The sequence below is a fragment of the Diadema setosum genome, chromosome 18 (genome assembly GCF_964275005.1).
Source record: "Diadema setosum chromosome 18, eeDiaSeto1, whole genome shotgun sequence".
Taxonomy (NCBI): domain Eukaryota; kingdom Metazoa; phylum Echinodermata; class Echinoidea; order Diadematoida; family Diadematidae; genus Diadema; species Diadema setosum.
Window position 1 is genome coordinate 10,861,637 of NC_092702.1, and position 18,639 is coordinate 10,880,275.

General features: G+C 38.3%; 1 protein-coding gene across 6 annotated transcripts in view; it reads left to right on the top strand.

The window, feature by feature from the left end:
• LOC140241709 (uncharacterized) overlaps positions 1 to 18,639 on the top strand; it is a 188,302-nt gene that overhangs the window by 151,377 nt on the left and 18,286 nt on the right. For 5 of the 6 annotated variants that reach the window (XM_072321459.1, XM_072321454.1, XM_072321458.1 and 2 more), the window contains 4 exons: positions 1,246 to 1,347; positions 5,903 to 6,013; positions 9,009 to 9,214; positions 17,350 to 17,458. In XM_072321459.1, coding sequence (XP_072177560.1) covers positions 1,246 to 1,347; positions 5,903 to 6,013; positions 9,009 to 9,214; positions 17,350 to 17,458 — 528 coding nt within the window. The remainder of the gene's footprint in view (positions 1 to 1,245; positions 1,348 to 5,902; positions 6,014 to 9,008; positions 9,215 to 17,349; positions 17,459 to 18,639) is intronic. The other variant, XM_072321456.1, reaches the window with a different exon arrangement.

The following is an 18,639-nucleotide window of genomic DNA, read 5'->3' on the forward strand; positions in this document are numbered from 1 at the left end:
AACGTTTAGACTGTAAAACACAGAATATTGAATTGATGTCCAGTGATTTCTGTTTCCAAGCATTTCAAGGGCAGTTGTCTATACATTAAATATGACAATATGATGAAGTCTACACAATGCAAGCACAAAAAACATAATTGCTAGGGTATATATCCTGACTCAGCTTGTATGAATGTGGGATGTACTTTTATAAATTTTCATCGAGATGGTGTGATGATATAACTTCAATGAATATTGTAGTAGCTCTGAACGTAGTGATATATATATTGACTAATATGAAATATGAATCAGAAATCCTTCAGTAGCAGTGAAAGAGAATTAGGAGCAGTTCTACAGTGATAAATGAGAAGTGGCCAGGTAGAGTTAATTCAGGCAACCATAGAGGTGTGGGGGTATGAGAGTGAAAGAGAGAATCACTGTCATCACTAGAAGTATGTCTTTATCAGGGCTTCTTACCAGATTTAGGATTGAATATTCATTTTCAATATGTACATTTGTGATAGTCTGCTGTCACTTCTAATCTCCTTTGGCAGTAGGTGGCAGATCTGACTTGATACGGTTGAACCATAGATCTTCAAGATTTAACAGTTACCTCCTTGAGGTGTCCACATCCTGTAAATCCTTCCCTTCACTCTTCTGATGTGCAGACTGTTTGAATGTATTATGTCATTCAGCAAAATCTTGCAAGAAATGTCATTATCACTGTCACTGGCTTGACATACAAAGTGTATAATTACACATAATTGCAGGCATAGAACTAGGCTGCGTAATGTCTTCAATTGCATTTTAAAAGACAAAGTCTGCAAGATTTTGCCATTTTAGCAATGACTAACCTTGTTACCAGATACCCTCAACAAACAGACATTGATATTTTGGGGTCATATTTTTGGTTTTTGTACCAGTAATCCTAGAATAGAGCTAGAAGCAGCGATGTTCAGAAACTGTTTCTACAAAAGTATAATGCAGAACATAGTGTCAGCATGAGAATGCCTGGAAAAATATGGAAAGCAGGGATGCTGTGCTGTATAACTGGGATACAGGAGACACATATTTTTGTATACTACAGTTGGTCCTCTAATGCTTTTGCTTGACAAAACTCTGGCAAGAAGTCTAGTCTACTGTCATAGGTATACATAATTATGAATTTATTTGCCACACAACAGAGTGTACTCAAATAAGTACTCAAATAAGTATGAAATGCTCAAAACCTTTGTTTATCCTAACCAAATTTTGGCACATTCCCAGTTCTGTGCTGAAATCAAGTCACATGAGGAAACCCAACAGGAGATGCGCGCCACCATACTTGAGAACAAGCTAGCAGAGACTGAGGCTAAACAACAGTTGGAGGTATGAATCATTTGCCCTAGAACATTACTTCCAATTTTAATTTTTCCTCTGCAAGCTCAGGGGTGCAGTTGATAGAGCAACAAATTCAGTATTATCAAGGTTCAAGAGATGGAGTTCCAACTGGTTATAATTATTCAATAAGCCATCAAATTTTTTCTATGGATGGACAAAAGAATTCCATAGGTGCATTTGTGCCTTTGATGTTTGATGTTCTAAGGCCCTGTCACACCTTTCTGGGCAAGCTACACGGGCTTGTCGCGTGTAGGGATTTTCCAGCACGCAGGATAATTTTCTGCGGGCGGAGAAGGATTTGGGTGAGTTTCGTGTGCGTCTTACCTGCTGGACCTGTGCTACTTACATTCTACTTACTTTCTAGAAACAGGCGACATACGGGCACTGCGAAGTACCTGCGTTAGAACTGCATGTTAACTGCATGGGAGTTGCCTACGAGATGCTGCTGCCAAGGACCTCATACTGGTGTTCGGCGTGGACCTCTGCGGGCAATCCCCGTGACTCACCCGGAACAGGTTTTGAGCATGCTCAAGGGCCTATCACACCCTTCTGGGCAAGCCTTGCTTGTGACTTGCAGGGGACAATTTTTGCTACTGCGTGGTCCTTGCAGATGGCCCGCACCTGACAGTACCTAGCACGTTGTCGCCTGTAGTTGACAGGAGGTGTACACACAAGTCCGATTTACTGGCAGCCAAGTTTTGAGCATGCTCAAAACTTGTTACGAGTGAAGTCACAGGCATTGCCAGCAGAGGTCCACACCAAACACCAGTAGAAGGCCCGTAGCTAGTGCAAAACATAGGCAGTTAACCCGCTTGAAGTACGTAGGTTGCCCGTGAATCTGTGGCTATGCGCCGGACACATGTTTAATCTGCAGGCATTCTACGAGCAATATACAGGTGTTTTAACTGGAAAGGAATGGTGTCGATACTGCCAACATCCGTGTAGCTGGCCACTTCTGCAAGCATGGAGCGAGCTATATGAGCAAATTGCGTGCATGCTAAGGGTCAATTACTGCCTTTCTACTGGTAGGTCGAGAGTTGGCTGCGGCCAAGATAATAACTTTAGTGGGGGCAGATATGTAGCAAAAATTTGTCGAGATGCTCACATCCGGCGGAAAGTATGAAATTTTGCATATAGGGGTATTTTGGGGCGCTGATTTAAAAACTTGCCGGATCCAAGAGATCTGACCACGACTTCGGCCGCCATTTTGAATTCCAATATGGCTGCTCACGATACATATTAATTTAAAGATCCCTGTCTTCAGTTCTAAATGACCTGTGGCACCAAAATTTGGTACACAAGAGCGTTTTGACATGTTGACTTTGATGACAGATTAATTTAAAGTGTCTGACAAACATTGAATGGCCACTATTTTGAATTCCAATATGGCCGCATCAACGAAATGTTCAAAATCCCTATCTCGAGTTCTAAGAGACGAGTGACGCTGAAATTAGGTGGAAACAGGTATTTTAACATGCTGAGTTAAAAAATTGAATAATGTGATGTGTCTGACAAAGGCAATTCCTGCTATTTTGAATTCCAATATAGCTGCCAAGACAAACATCACGACTAACATTCACGGGCATGCCAAGAAGTGCAACAAAAATAAAGCATAATACACCTTTCACTGACGTCACAATGTAAATACAGCAGCGCGCACTCAATCAGGTAGCCTAATTTACAAACTCGAGATAGAGATTTTCGACATTCCAACATGGCAACTACGGTATGTAGGAAAATTCAAACTGGCTGCCGTGCAGCTTGTCAGACATATCAAAGAAGTCTGTTATTGAAGTCATCATATCATAATGCTTTTGTGTATCAAATTTCAATGGCCTATGTTATTCAGAACTGAAGATAGGGATCTTTAAATGTTTTGTAATGTCGGCCATATTTGAATTCAAAATGGCGGCTGACCCAGTGGTCAGATCTCTTGGATCCGGCAATTTTTTAAATGAGCGCCCCAATATACCCCTAATGTAAAATTTCTTACTTTCCGCCAGATGTGAGCATCTTTTTCACATATCTACCCCACTACATTCTGTGGGACCTCTGCCAAATAAATCGTCCTTCGGAGAGATTCCTTCACTGAGTTGTCAGCCCTCACAAGCCACTCACGCCCCTGACACGCCAATTACACGGAATGCATGCTAGTACACTTGTAAAATGTAAGTAGCACACGTCCAGCAGGTAAGATGCATGCAGGAAAATCCCCACATGCGACAAGCTGGTGTAGCTTGCGCGGAAAGGTGTGACAGGGCCTAAACTTGGCTGCGGGTAAATAGGACTTAAGTGCCTAACTCCAGGCAACTACAGGCGAGATACATGCTAGGTACTGTCATGTGCGGGCCATCGGTGGGGACCTCCAGGTAGCAAAAATTGTTCTTCGCAAGTCTTATGCAAGGCTTGCCAGGAAAGGTGTGACATAGCCTTAAAGCTACCATCTTCCTGAACAATCTGAAGATTCATTTTTAACATGAACATAATATCAGGTGTACGCTGCTCGATTGTATATCAAATGAAATTAAATTTCACCTGACATTAAAGCATATAAAACAAAAGTTAATCCCATCCAAAAATACATGCAAAAAGTGTAAATTTGAGCTGTATGTTGTGAAAGTGTTTGAAATTTGTCCCTCATGGAAAGCCAGTTTTATCACTTTTCGGATTATTTCCGACAAATGAAACTGATATAGTATCATCTCCAAATTGTTCTTTATAAACAGATATATGTCAGATTAGTGTCCAGGCACATTCAGACGGGTAATTTGTCCCCGCTGAACGAGTTCGAGCAGGGGACTATGAAACGGGCTCCGTACGTGTGTGTGTCCGTGCGTCCGTGTGTGATCAAAATGTTCAATTTGCTACTTCTCTGTCATTTATGAGCCAATTTTTATTCTGTTTGCTTTATATGATAGCACTACATGGGAGCTTTGAAACTTCTACACAGAATTTCAGTCGTGACCTTTGACCTTGACCTTTGACCTATATTGTACATTTTGCTTCAAAATGCTACTCCTTCGCCATTTCTAACCCGATTTCGATTCCGTTTGCTTTATATGATGGCACTAGGTGAGGGCTTCAAAACTTCTACACAGAATTTTGACCTTTGACTTCTTTGACCTTTGACCTTGATTTTTGACCTATATTGTACATTGGCTACAAAATGCTACTCCTTCGCCATTTCTAACCCGATTTTGATTCCGTTTGCTTTTTGTGATGGCACTAGGTGAGGGCTTCAAAACTTCTACATAGAATTTTGACCTTTGACTTCTTTGACCTTTGACCTTGATTTTTTACCGATATTGTACATTTTGCTACTAAATGCTACTTCCGGCGGGGACATATTTTAGGCACCGCGTAATTTCTACTTTTCCTTGTTTTGATATTTATTTCAGCAATATCTGAGCAATTTCTATTTACGCACCCCCATGTCTTCATCATTGTCTACCGCCCATCATTTATATGTAGGGAAAGCGAAAAGTAATTACCAACACCATCATAAAAACATATCTTCCGTAGAGAGGGGCTGGTCATTATGCAATGAGAATCCATTGTCTTCCTATCTGTAGGGCAGATCGAGTTGACACATAGTTAAAATATTTTTGAGTGGCTGCTACGGGCGTTGGATCAAAGCGAATAAGACTGTTGTGACTCCATCTCTCGATCCTCCTCAGTATTATCAAAGCTATGGTCATCTTTTGACACTGAGGACAAATATCAGTGCTAGATTCTATAAGTGCACCACATCTGAATTTTCACTGTGTACACTCTGACTTTATGTAGATTTGTATTTGTTATTTGTTTATTGTTACTGTAAAGTTCTGTGTATACAGTTCACTCGTGTTCAAGCTGACGCACCTCAACTTCGTAAGTCAACAAAGAAAAAAGAGAGATGATCTCTATAAAGAAAATTTCCACTAAAATCCTGTGTGTATTTGCTCACTAAGCATAAGTATGCTGACTGCAAATGCCACACCCTGCATACATATTTCCTTAATTTTCCCCCTTTCCTTTTCTACTTTCATTGCTACAAAGTAGAACTCGTAAGTATACCAAGTGTGTGTAGGCCAGTCATTTCTGCCACATTTTCATTCACAATAGCTGCCTGTAAACTCTTCCACACAACCGACAAAATAGTGATAAACAGTGCCAGTATGAATGAAATATGATACACCTCAGTTGATTTTGCTTATGACTTATGAAATTTGAGATTTATATCTTTTGCATTTATTTACACAGTACTAGCATTCCATTGACTTTTTAGGGTTGGGTTTACTGGTACATACATCAAGCTTGGTAACCACTGATAAGTTTCTTTTACCTCTTCATAAGGCTGTATACACAGATGTTTTACAGTATATTTTTCAAATGCTGTAGTTTAGGTACCAATTGGATCTTGTGCATTCACTGCTATTGAGAATGAAATCATGACCTTAAAATTTACTAGAAGCTTGCTTATTCCGCTTTGCTTGTATACAGTCTGTGCAAGTTATTTTGTGAGGTTATGTTTTCTTCTGTTCACATATTTGTATATCTGTAGAAACAGGAGACTGCAATAGAGGAGATGAAAGTCATGATTGAGGCCCAACAAAAACAGATTGAGAAACTAGAGGAGACTTTGAGTGAGAGGGACAGAATGCTGAGAGACATGGTAAGATGGACATGAAGTCTGAATAAGCCAGCTGTCCTTCCGTGTACTGTAAAAGTAGATATTTTCATGCAAGTAATTTTTCGCGCTTGGCCAGGTAAAATGAATTTCTTGTTTTTTTATTACACGGAATTAGGACATTAACTTCTGGGACATATGTCATGCAAAAATAATTGTGTGCTTCTATTTTCATGCTAGCTTCTGGTTGCACAAAATGCACGAAAGTGTCCACTTTTGCAGTATACAATGTATGCTGTCATCTTTAACTTGAAGGTACAGCAATTGAATGACTTGATCTGATTGAGAGGTCATATTCTCTTTTTTGGCTACCCACCAAGTCTGTCCCAATAAATGTGGTGAACCCACAACTCGTAAATTATCAAATCTTTGTCAAACTAAGATACAGATTTGAAGTGTGACAGTAGAGAAGATTAGAAAATTTTAAGCGTTGAGTGAGAACTCAAAAGGCATTCACCACATTTCTCTGGAGTTGATTTCTAATATTGCCTTGTAACTGTGCACACTATTGAAACCCATTGTGAGGTTTCACTTTTAATGAGAAGTTTTAACCAGAACTTACCTGTTGTCACTGTGTTGACAACTTAATTTGAGGGACAGTCTAGTACACCATGTAACAATTAGTACAGTACAGCATGGTATATAAAGGCATAAGATCATTAATATTTTTGAAAAGCTGCTAACTTTACCTCTTTGCTTAAGTAACTAATTTCATTTTCAGTGAAAATGACTTAAATTTGCGACCCTTATTTACATGTCACTGTTTTGAATTATCTCCATTACTTCACATGAAGTTCTTATTTGTGAGTGCTCTAATGTACACCATCTTCATACACATCAAGTCTCACACCTCAGGGTCTTTCTCATGCTCACACTCCTGTCAAGCCTTTTTTTCACACCTTACAAAGTGAATGTTATAGTCATGTTGACTTTGATAGATATAGCAAAATCAAATAAACAGAGTGGCAAAAGTGTCATAGACTTGAGAATTCCAGAATTTTAAATTCTCACATATTTCCTTTAAACAGTTATCCCTTACAATCACATGCAAATTAGATGAGGTGTGATGTGGGATATTGTAAAAAATATTGGCTTTTAGGATAATATGTGAAATTTTAGAATTTTGTAACTTCCATGATGTGTGTTTGATTATGATAAGATTTCTACTGTTCTACTTGCTTGGTTTGTGTTTGATTATGATAAGATTTCTACTGTTCTACTTGCTTGGTTTTCTATTCTCGGGGTTGTCTTAACCCTAACTAGGCCGGGCTATTTAGGTAAGTAGATGAAAGAGCCGGGGGGGGGGGGGGGGGGGGGGGCTCCCAGGCCCCCCTCCAGATCTCAGCTGTCGTCCGCGGGATCGCAACGAAAATTGGCACACTCATTGCCTATGACGTAATCTAAAGTACCATGAAATTAATTTTTCCAAAAAATTATCATTTGTGCTAAATTATGCTAATTTATGCATAAACATGCATAAAATCAGACAATTTGGTATAAATCACCAAATAAACCTCAAAGCAGGCACATATTTTGTGTAATTTTTTTTTAGTGTCCTTAGCAAATGTAAGAGAAAAAAATTGTGCCATTGGAAAAATATCTTAAATATTTATTATCTTTTATGCCTCCGCCACGAAGTGTCGCCGGAGGCATTATGTTTTCAGGTTGTCCGTCCTTCCGTCCGTAATCAATTTTGTGGACAGCATATCTAAAAACTGTTAGACGTATCCTAATGAAACTTGGCATGTATATGTATGAGTAGGCGAAGTTGTGACTATCAATTTTTGGGTGCACATGCTCAAGGTCAAATGCTCAAAATTTCACTATTTTCCCTATATCTATGCAATGTCTGGAGGTATTTTCTTGAAACTTGGTGTATACATGAACTACCAAATAAAGACTCCCAAGAGAGAGAGCTTTGGGTCATGAGGTCAAAGGTCAAGTGAAAATGTTAAAATTTCACTTTTTTCTCCATATCTCACAAATATTTCAAGGTATATTCATGGAACTTAGTATATATGCATGTACTGACTGGCAGTGATCATGTAGGGAATTTAGGGTTCATGGTTCAAAGGTCATGGGTCAAAGGTCAAGGACAACTCATCAAAATATCATTATTTCTTTCTTATGATGCAATGCCTGCAGGATTTTTTCTTGAAACTTTGTGTATGCATGTAATACCCAATACAGATTCTCTTGGAAGTTTCTCGCCAAAAGGTCAAAGGTCAAGTGAAAGTGCTAAATTTTACTTCTTCTTTAAACTTATAAAAGAGTCAAAAGTTGGGTACAAATCCTCAAATCCCCAAATACCTGCACTCTTGGACAGTATAGCCATTTATCCAAATATACCTGGTTCAAGGAAAGTGAACACTCAATGCATTTGAGACAAACCTAACAAGAAAATGTTATAAATTGATTTTCATCAATAAAACCCCAAAATAATCATGCTTTTATGATATTTGCCTGAAAGCACAGTCTGCATTGAAATTGTACACAAATTAACGTTTTTGAGCAATATTTGGTCTGACATGCATGTACATATTTATGCGCAACTTCGGAACTGCGCACCCGGGCATCGCAAATTTGGTGTCAAAAGATGCGGGAGACTCGAGAGAAAAAAGTCGTGAAACATCGCGGCGATAGCTTTTCGCGATAGCAATATATCACACGGAACGTCGAGGGGGGGCCTCGGAGGCCCCCCCCCAGCCTAGTTAAGGTTAAACCTGGGGTGGATTGCCATAAGAATAACTCTCTGCAAGCAATGTTATTGTAGACTTAGCATATCAGGCTTTTAAAAGTCATGATTCAGAAATGTATGAAAGTAAATAAAGCATTGAATATTGCAGCCAACCATCGCTTTCATTGCAGGAAGTTGTTTATTATTGTGCTTGAGCGTTGACCAACCATTTGTTGAACTTACAGCCAAGGGGAAACATATTGATAATAAGCTTGTGTGTCGTTCGTTTTATTTCTATCCTAGGCCAGGACCCGGTCCTCTTCCTCAGCCATGTCTTCATCAGGGGAGAGCTATAATGACACAATAGCTAAATCAGCATCAGCACAGCTTCCATCAACTACATCTCTTGCCTCCACTATATCAACAATGAGCAATATCGATGATGAGGATGAGGTGGTGGTCATTGAGCAGGAGGACCAAAAGGGCTACAAACCTGGCAGGTTGTCCAGGTATGTCTGGCTCCAATAGCCCTTGCACTTTCCATTCTTGCCATTCAAATAACTGGCAGCAAGAGATTTTGTTTCCACTGAGTTCTTCAGTATAAATTGACATTAGAAAAAAATTGAAATGATCACATATGGTATTGTTTTTTATGCACAATGCATGCAGCAACATCATTGTAAATACATACAAACTTTGTACTCAAAGCATATCATGGTCAACTTGTAAGATGATTTAGATTTATCGATTTTTTGTCTTATTTTTCATATGATTTACAGGCCATTGAATTACAGTCAACTTCGGATACCTCGACGTCGGATAAGCTGAATATCACTTACCTTGGGGGAAAAATGAAAGTCCCGATTGTTCCTATGGAGTTTCCGTGTATTAAAATTCGCGTAGCTCGAAAAAAATAACTCGAAGTTCGGTTACCTCGAAGTGAAATCTACTGTCCCGATCTTAATTAACTTATTGTTTTTCCCAGCATGTTGCTCGAATCGAAATTGCAGAATCACTCAGCATCTCCGATTAAGCGAGCATGGACGGCGAAGACATGTCGCAAATCTTTTCACACTCGACTGTAAATATTTTGAGACCAGAACAATCGCACGCCCAAAGAAATACCCGGTACACAGCTGACATGTTATTGCTATTTCCTTTCGAAAGTAAAGGAAACACCCGACATTTATTTAACCATCGTACGGAGTTGAATACTATTGTTTTTCATTTCCGAACGTCAAAGCAAATATTCAACATTTATTTCAGCGTCTTCCGGAGCCGAATGTTATCCTTATTTATTTCCGAACGCAAAATCAAATATCTGAGATTAGTTTTAGCACCATACAGAGCTGAGTCTTATCGTTATTCATTTCCAAAAGTATGAGCAAACATCCGACATTTATTTTAGTATCATACCGAGTCGAATACTACCGTTATTCATTTCCAAAATTAAAAGCAAACATCTGACATTTATTTTAGCATCTTACGGAGCCGATTGTTACCGCTGTTCATTTTCAAAAGTGAAGGCAAACATCCAACTATTTTTTGGTGGCGCGATCGGGCCACCAAAATCTTTATTTCTGAAATTTTGATTTCAATTCCGATTTTCATTCAATTCATTCATGTAAAAGTCAATTCAATTCCAATTGACAAGCATGCAAACAATCAGTAGGCACTATAACAGATACCATGTTGAACATCGATAAACGTCGGATAAGTCGAAGAAAATTCGACGTACGCGTACCTCGAATTTCGTGTACGTCGAACCATTTTCTTCAGTCCCGACGAATTCGAGGTATCCGAAGTTGACTGTAGTTAGTATTAATAGTAAGCAAACTTACTCTCGGCAGAAATAACTGACTAATTTCAGGAGGTTATTGGGTCTCTGCACATCTCTGTAATTTGTGCTATGTAACAGTTTGTGTGTAATACAGGCTTGTAACATGATCTACATCACATTGATGAAACTAAGATACATATTCTCAAATCCAAGTAGACTTCTCTAGGACTCTGGATATTCATAGGGGATTGTACTGTACAATACCGCTTACAGGCATGTATCCCGAAGACCACCAATACATGTTAGAATTGATGATTGCATCAACCTCACAAACACAAACAGTGATTTTGAAGTGATTGTAGATGGCTATCTGGTGATACAATTTAAGATATTAACCATCACAGATATCAAAATCACCCATATCCTCTTTACCCTAAAAAGGCGGGGGGTTGAATCAACCCCCCTCGACATTTTTCGCGACTATTCCGCCACTTGAAATTTTTTGACCGCGCCGTTCGCTGACTTTTTACTTTCAAGTCTCGTGCATCTTTTGACACCATTTTCACGAAAATTGTGCATACCGTTACGACGCTGCACGACCTTTTATACATGCCTGTCACAGGGCTGCCAACCTTGAGTGAGAGTTTGGCGTGAGACACTGCGAGGGAGCGGAGCGACCTCCTGGCTATCGCCTGGCGGCCTGCTGTCTGTGCGGCCGTACGTACTACGTACACAGTCAGTGTATGTAAAGCGATGTAAAGCACACGTCATAGCCATACATGTATTGTAATTTGCCAAAAGTACAAGCTACGCTCACGTGGTATAGGTAGAAACCAATCGTAATCCAATAGCTCGTCTTTGCGCACGAACCGAAAACGATTATTATTGGTTAAGCTTTATACCCGCGTGGGAAAATCAAAAAATTTTGGGCTTTGGCATATCGATATTCGGAATATCAGAGAATTTAGAGATATATTTATTTTTGTAGACATGTACATTCCATTTTGGGGGTTTAGCATGAGATTTCGTTTGTCAGAGTGAGACAGTCAAAATTGGTTGAATTGCGTGAGTCTCACGCTCAATGCGTGAGAGTTGGCAGCCCTGCTGTCAGACCGAAAATTGCTCAAAAACGTAATTTTGTGTGTAAAGTCTATGCAAATGGAGTTTTCTCACCTTATTCATAAAGTTACAATTATTATACCCCCGCCAAACGAAGTTTGAAGGGGGTATATAGGAATCAGCGGACGGTCGGGCGGTCGGTCCGTTGCAAATCTTGCGTCGCGAACTACTTCCTCAGTTTTCAACCGATTTCCATAAAACTTGGCACAGATGTGTGCCTTGGGTTGTAGATGTGCAAGACATATTTTTTGACAGTACCCAAAAGTACATTGCCATGGTAACGGCATATTATGGGCAAAAATGGGTACAAATCTTGCGTCGCGAACTCCTCCCACAGTTTTTGATCAATTTTTATGAAATTAGGTACAGATGTTCATCTGAATATGTTAATGTGCAAGACACATATTTCCACAGTGGCAAAAAGTGCGTTGCCATGGTAACGGCATGTTATTGGTAAAATATAGGGCAAAATGCTTCATGGCAAAACTGCTTCATCAGTGTTCTTCCAATTCTCATGGAATTCATATTGAATGTTTGTCTTAGGATATAGATTAGCATGACACATTTCTTGACAGTGACAAAAAGTATGTTGCCATGGTAACAGCTCACATATTATGAGCCAAAATGATGGAAAATTTTGTGTTGCAAACTACTTCCTCAGTTTTTGCCCAATTTCCATGAAACTTGGTACAGATGTGTGCCTTTGGTTGTAGATGTGCAAGACGCATTTTTCGACAGTACCCGAAAGTATTTTGCCATGGTAACGGCATATTAATGGCAGAAGATCAAGGAAAGATCTTGCGGATTTAACTACTTCCTCAGTTTTTTGACCAAAGCTTATGAAATGTTGTTTGGCGGGGGTATAACTAGTCGCTGTAGCGTCATTTCTAGTTTTCACTTTCATAGGCTGAAATCAATTAATTTTAGCATAATTATGCTTGGAAAAGGTTCTGTCATAAATTTTGCGAAAAAAAATGATAAAACAAAAGATCAAAAAACAAAGAAATACGTAAGAAATTCAGAAAACAATAAAATACATAAGAAATTAAGTTTGATACTGGATTTTTTTTCAAGTACATTGTTAGGAATGCTACAAAGGATATTATCGCCAAAAATTAGGATTCTAGGAGCTTTACTTTCCGATTTAGAGCAAAATGTATGATTTTATGCATATGTTAGCATAATTAAAGAGTATAATGAAAATTTCCGTTTCTTTTTGTATAATGTAGTAGATTATGCCACAGGTAATGCATGTGCCAATTTTCATGGCGATTGCGCGATCGACGGCCGAGATCTCGGGGAGGGGGGTTGAATCAACCCCCCCCTCGGCCACAGAACAGCCCAAAAAGCCCGGCCTGGTTAGGGTTAAGCAAGGTAGAACCTTAATTGCGTCATTAATCACCTTGCAGAAACCGCAGAGGATTTTTCCTCTCTCTTGTTTTTATGCCTCCAGCACGAAGTATCAATTCAATTCAATTCAATTCAATAGTTTATTTATTTCCATCATCAAAAAGAAAAGAAAAGAAAAAGTTGACATTATAATCCAAAGTGATACAATTCTTTTTTCATTTCTCTTACACTCGTCTGATAAAGGATTTTTTTCAAATACAATATAAAGTATATACACGAATGATGTCATAAAAAAGAAACAATGCACTTTGCCATGGCAACAAAAATAGTAAATAATCACAATGATGGAAAACAGTGTTTCACTAAAAAAGCCAAGCTTGTAAGACGTGGAACACTGGAACAAAACAACAACAGCACCAATTTGTTATACCAATAAAACATATTCATTTTAAATTCTTCTATATGCTATTGTACATTTACTCATTGATATACATGTATGATGCTAATACTATGAACAGTGCTTACTAGGATTTTAGAATGCAAACTTATAAACTATATAACATATCACATTTGTGGCACAGACACTATGGGGCCAGGTATGCCAGGAAAATTGAACGGAATGGAAGATATGCAATCGGCCTCAAAAAACATAACAACAACAACAACAACAATAACACAAAACACAGAAATAACAGAACTTGAGGAAATGCACTCAGACAGATACTGGACAACGAAGAACGAGGAAAGATGAGCAGGGAAGAATAGAGAAGGAAAAGGAGAGGGAAAACGAGAGGGATGGAAAAGGTCTGTGGACACACTACAAAATCTCAAGGAAAAGAGAAACATGACGGCTTTTTTCATTAAACAGAATTAACTGGTATATTTAGAAAACAAATATTTTTTGAGTTTATACTTAAATGTAATTAACTTCACAGATTCTTTTAGATCATTATCTAAACTATTCCAAAATCTGGGTCCAGTATAAACAAATGTATTTTGAGTGTGTACAGTTCTCACTAAGGGAAGATGAAATTCTTTAGATTGTCTCGTGGGATGATTATATACGTGGCTGTTACAGTGAAGTAAAGAATAAAATATTTTGGGTAGATGGTTGCAGTTGTATCACCAGAGCCATTATGATTTCAGGCTGTCCATCTGTCCGTCAGTATGTCTTTCTGTCCATAATCAATTTTATGTATGGTGTAACTTTTGAAGCTGCCATGTACTTATCAAGAATGCATGCACAAAAGTTGCGGAGAGATAGACCGCATTTTCAACCCCTTCTTTTTTTCTTCTCTTTCATATCAATTTACAAATGATTCCTGTTTATTCTTTCTCAATAATAATGATCCTTATACTTATGTAATAACAATACAAAGACTGTTAATGCTATGAATTTGATTTGTGGGTATATGACTTCATGCTGATGTTTTTCATTGTTTTTAGTGCGTACGGTTATTACGAGGTAATATGAGCAGTGCCACGGACCTCATTATACATGTGTTCCTTTCACTGTATAAGGAAAAGGCAGAATAGTTAGGGCATGTTATTTTTCAAATTATAAGTTCAAGCTTGATTCCAAATTCTACTGCATCCCTGTCAGCATTTACTTACATCACTCAGGGAAATGATTACAAACATGAAATTAATGAATTTGGGCAATTCCACGCCAAAGTGGACATGACATCTAAAATTTCAAATTCATATTTCCCACGGAATTTTGGTATCAAATGAAAGCTTAAAGTTTGAATTTTATGGATTTGAGTAAAAATGTTTAGTTTTATAACATATTCGGGGTCAATTTTTCAATTGTTTAACTAACCTTATTAATTTTCAAAAATGCATAAATTATAATACAAATGTAGCATGGCCTGTATTCAATATTTGAGAAATAAATGTTATGAATTGTTATATTTAGAACTTAGTAAATATGAAAGAAACAGTTCATTTAATATTTTTACGGTTTCCATGATTTGTTACGCTTCAGTGACTTCTAAAGGTGACCTTGTATTTTGTCCTTCAGTTACCACAAAAAGAGGTCTTTTTAATATTTTATGAAAATAGTAATATGAAAACCATAAAATTTTCAGTGCAAAGCAAGTTTAGGTAGGCCTATAACTTGGCACCCATCCATCCACAAAACCCCTCCTCTTTGAATAATTATGAATAAATTAAAAATGTCCTTCCGTTACCGAAGCTGGTAACGGAAGGACAAAGTTGTAATGGAAGGACTGTAATTAGAGTCCAGGGAATAATTTTCCAACTCAAATTTGATTAGCAATTTCAGCTGATGAACAATATTTCTAATGGTATCCTGTACACTTCTATGGAAGAAAAGTGCTATACAAAAATTAGTTTGTGTAGCAGTGGTGTAAAAATGCATAGCAAATTGCGATGCGATACCAGGAAAATTATTCCCTGGAGTCTGTTTTTAGCTATTTAATGTCCCTAAGATGAGGACACAATGTGTCAGAACCTACTCTAAGTACCCTTGACTAAATTCAAATAACAAATGAAGCCACACCTCTTTTCTGAATGCAGGTCGACCCAAAGTTGGCTCAATTTTGTAATTTTGTGCACAAACCCTATGGGAAATAGTGCTCTTTCATAAAACTCATAAACATCTGATAATTTTTTTCTTTCGATCACTGATTACTTGACTTTTGCCTAACTATGGTTAAAAAGTGGTCTGTGACAATTTTCTTTGGAAAAAAAAACAACAACAAAAGGAAAAAAACAAAGAAATACAAAAGAAATTCAAGAAACAATAAAAGATAAAAGAATTGAGATTGAATTGCAATTTTTTATCACTACATTTGTTAAATACCTTAAAATGAAGATCCACACAAAAAAATGTCCGTAAATTGCTTCACATTAGTATTCTATGGGCTAGAATGTAATTTATTGAATAAATTTGCATAATCAATTCATATACAACGTGTAATTAGGAATTAGCAGTATTTTGAACAATCTAACTATGGTCTCGTGTAGATTGCTGTCCAGGATGGTGTGTGCAGATTTTAATCATGATTATGCAAACAGTGTAAGAGATCGGGGGGGGGGGGGGGGGGGGGGGGGGGGGGGGGCCTGGAGATAAGCCCCCAAGACACCCACCACCACCCCCCCCCCCCCCCCCCACTGTGAAATGGGTCCATAAGATTTGGCTATTTCAATGTATGCACACAAAGCTCTTTGTCCTTCCGTTACCATACATTAATGAAAACAATGTGTTATTAAAAAACCAGTTGACATGTTTCAAAGTTGAATACATACAAGTAAAGCTAAAACTATTTGGATCAAACTGTGTACCTGCCACATGTGAAAAATTATTAACCTTAGAGAGGTTTAATAAAAACTAACCATAACCCATCTTCCCCATACACTTTACACAGACAATCTGCATGTCCTTCCGTTACCGTCCTTCCGTTACCAAACACACATGGACATTATGTGGTCTAATTAAAAAATAAGTAAACATATTTGAAAGTCAAATATATTCCATTATAGCTAAAACTATGGCAATTAAACTGTATACCAATAAATTGAAATAGCTCATAAACTTCACAGAGTTTTGATAAAACTAATTTGCCTGAAAACCCATGTCCATTTTGATGTCCTTCCATTACCGACCTCATCAATATGCATATTTCATTACTCTTTAGCAGGTATGACAAAAATTTTGGTGGAAATTATAGTCTTTGGCTCTGGTAATACATCTCTAAAGTTTAAAATGCTGTATCCATCAAACTTTTCTTAGAGTACTGTAAACGTCAATATTTTCGCGCGATTAATTTTTCGCGCTGAGCGGCTCGAAAACGTATTCGCGGGTTCTTAAATTCGCGCTCCGCAGCAGGTTACTTTACTGTAGTACACATTCACTGCTTTCATCCAAAGCCTCTGCTACATAGCTTGCTATGCCAGCGTACGACAAGCGACGTAGCGAGCGGCTCGACTGCGAGTACAAGCACTCAAATACGTAGTACAGCTGTGGCTGTAGTACCGCAGTCACGGGGGAATGTAGCATCGGTGCGTGCGGTGCACACATGCATGCTACTGTACAGTACACAGCAATCTATCGTCTCTTCGCACAGTACTAGTAGCGTAAACATGCCTGTACATTGTACTACGTAGCAGTATCATCGATGAATTGTGAAGATATATTCGCGCGTTTTTGAATTCGCGCTAGCCGAACGTAGCGCGAAATCCGCGAAAATTAATGTACCGCTAAAATTTCCACGTTTACAGTACTTTTTTAAACTGTGAAAATTCTGTCTGAATGTCCTTCCGTTACCGTGGAATTGCCCATTATTTATGTCATTATTTCAAAGCTATGGACTGGGGTAGTCCTACCTTATGTATGCAATTTGTATGTTGTCTCATCTATAAATTCTGTAGGGTGGAAATTGATGCAACCCCACTACAGAAGAAGAGCCAACGAAAGGGGCGCTCCACTCGAGCCACCAAGCTCTCCACACGATCCCTGAAGAAGAGGGCAGGAGATGAGGTCAGTGTGTCCACATTCAGAATATATAAACTGTACATGCCGTTATATTTCCTATAGTTGTTACAGTGCACTCCCGTTATAACGAAATGCTCGGGACCGGCAGTTTTCTTTCGTTGTAACGAAATTTCGTTATGACCGTACAAATACAATATACACGTAACGAAAACTAGGAAACCACGCAATTATCATATGTGACCCTGCAACACAAAACAAGCAAAAAGTCGCCAGACAAGGATTTTTAGTTGAGGACAGATTCTTAAAGAGTAGACTCTAAGCTTTACAATGATGTGTAACTCATATCAAATGGACTCCCCTAACCTATCTAAATACTAGAAAGAAAATGCACACTCTGGGAAAGTGCGAACTGAGAAAAGAGGCTCTGAAGTACAGGGTCTGTTCAAACGCTTAATCTTTACTGAGCCATGATAGCTGTGCAATGAAAGGGACAAAATACAGGGTGTAAACCACCAGAGCAACAACAATGAAGGGATTTTCAAATTAAGCTGAAATTGAGCATGTTCTATTAACACATTCTACCTATGATTAATGCCAAATCTCAAAGCAGCAGAGTTATCCTTTCAAAAGTTATTGGTATTAAAAGTGAAGAGTGTGTAAAGGATTTCAAGAAATGTAAAGGGGCCTCTAAGACATACCTGATCATTCTATTCTCCCCAAAAAATGGGTTGTAGAAAAACTGCTGAAAACACACTTTTCCATTCATGTTATGATCCTAAACTTAAGAATAATGTAGAAGATGGATAGCTCTTTCAGAAAATATGAAAAACTCAAGATTGACTCAGTGGACCCATTTCACCTTTTTTGAGTCCTCACGTGAAATCAAGGGTGCGACTTTTTGTTCGTTTTGTGATGCACAGTCACATATACTGTTTGTTGAATACTCATCATACATTGGAAATGTGAAATGGGATGTTACCTTTTTAATTTCATTGAATATTACATTTAAAAGAGAGCATTTAAAACTTGTTTGCATTGTCACACATGTATAAAAAATGACGGTTAAGGATTCGGTTACAATTCGCTACATGCCAAAGGTTCGTTCTTACAAAAGTTCGTTATGCACTTGTCAATGTAATGACTCACCCCACTACCCCCGGACATGGGTGCGTCATTTCCTCATTTGGTCCGTCAAATTTGTGACCCAGGTGTTCGTCATTTTACCA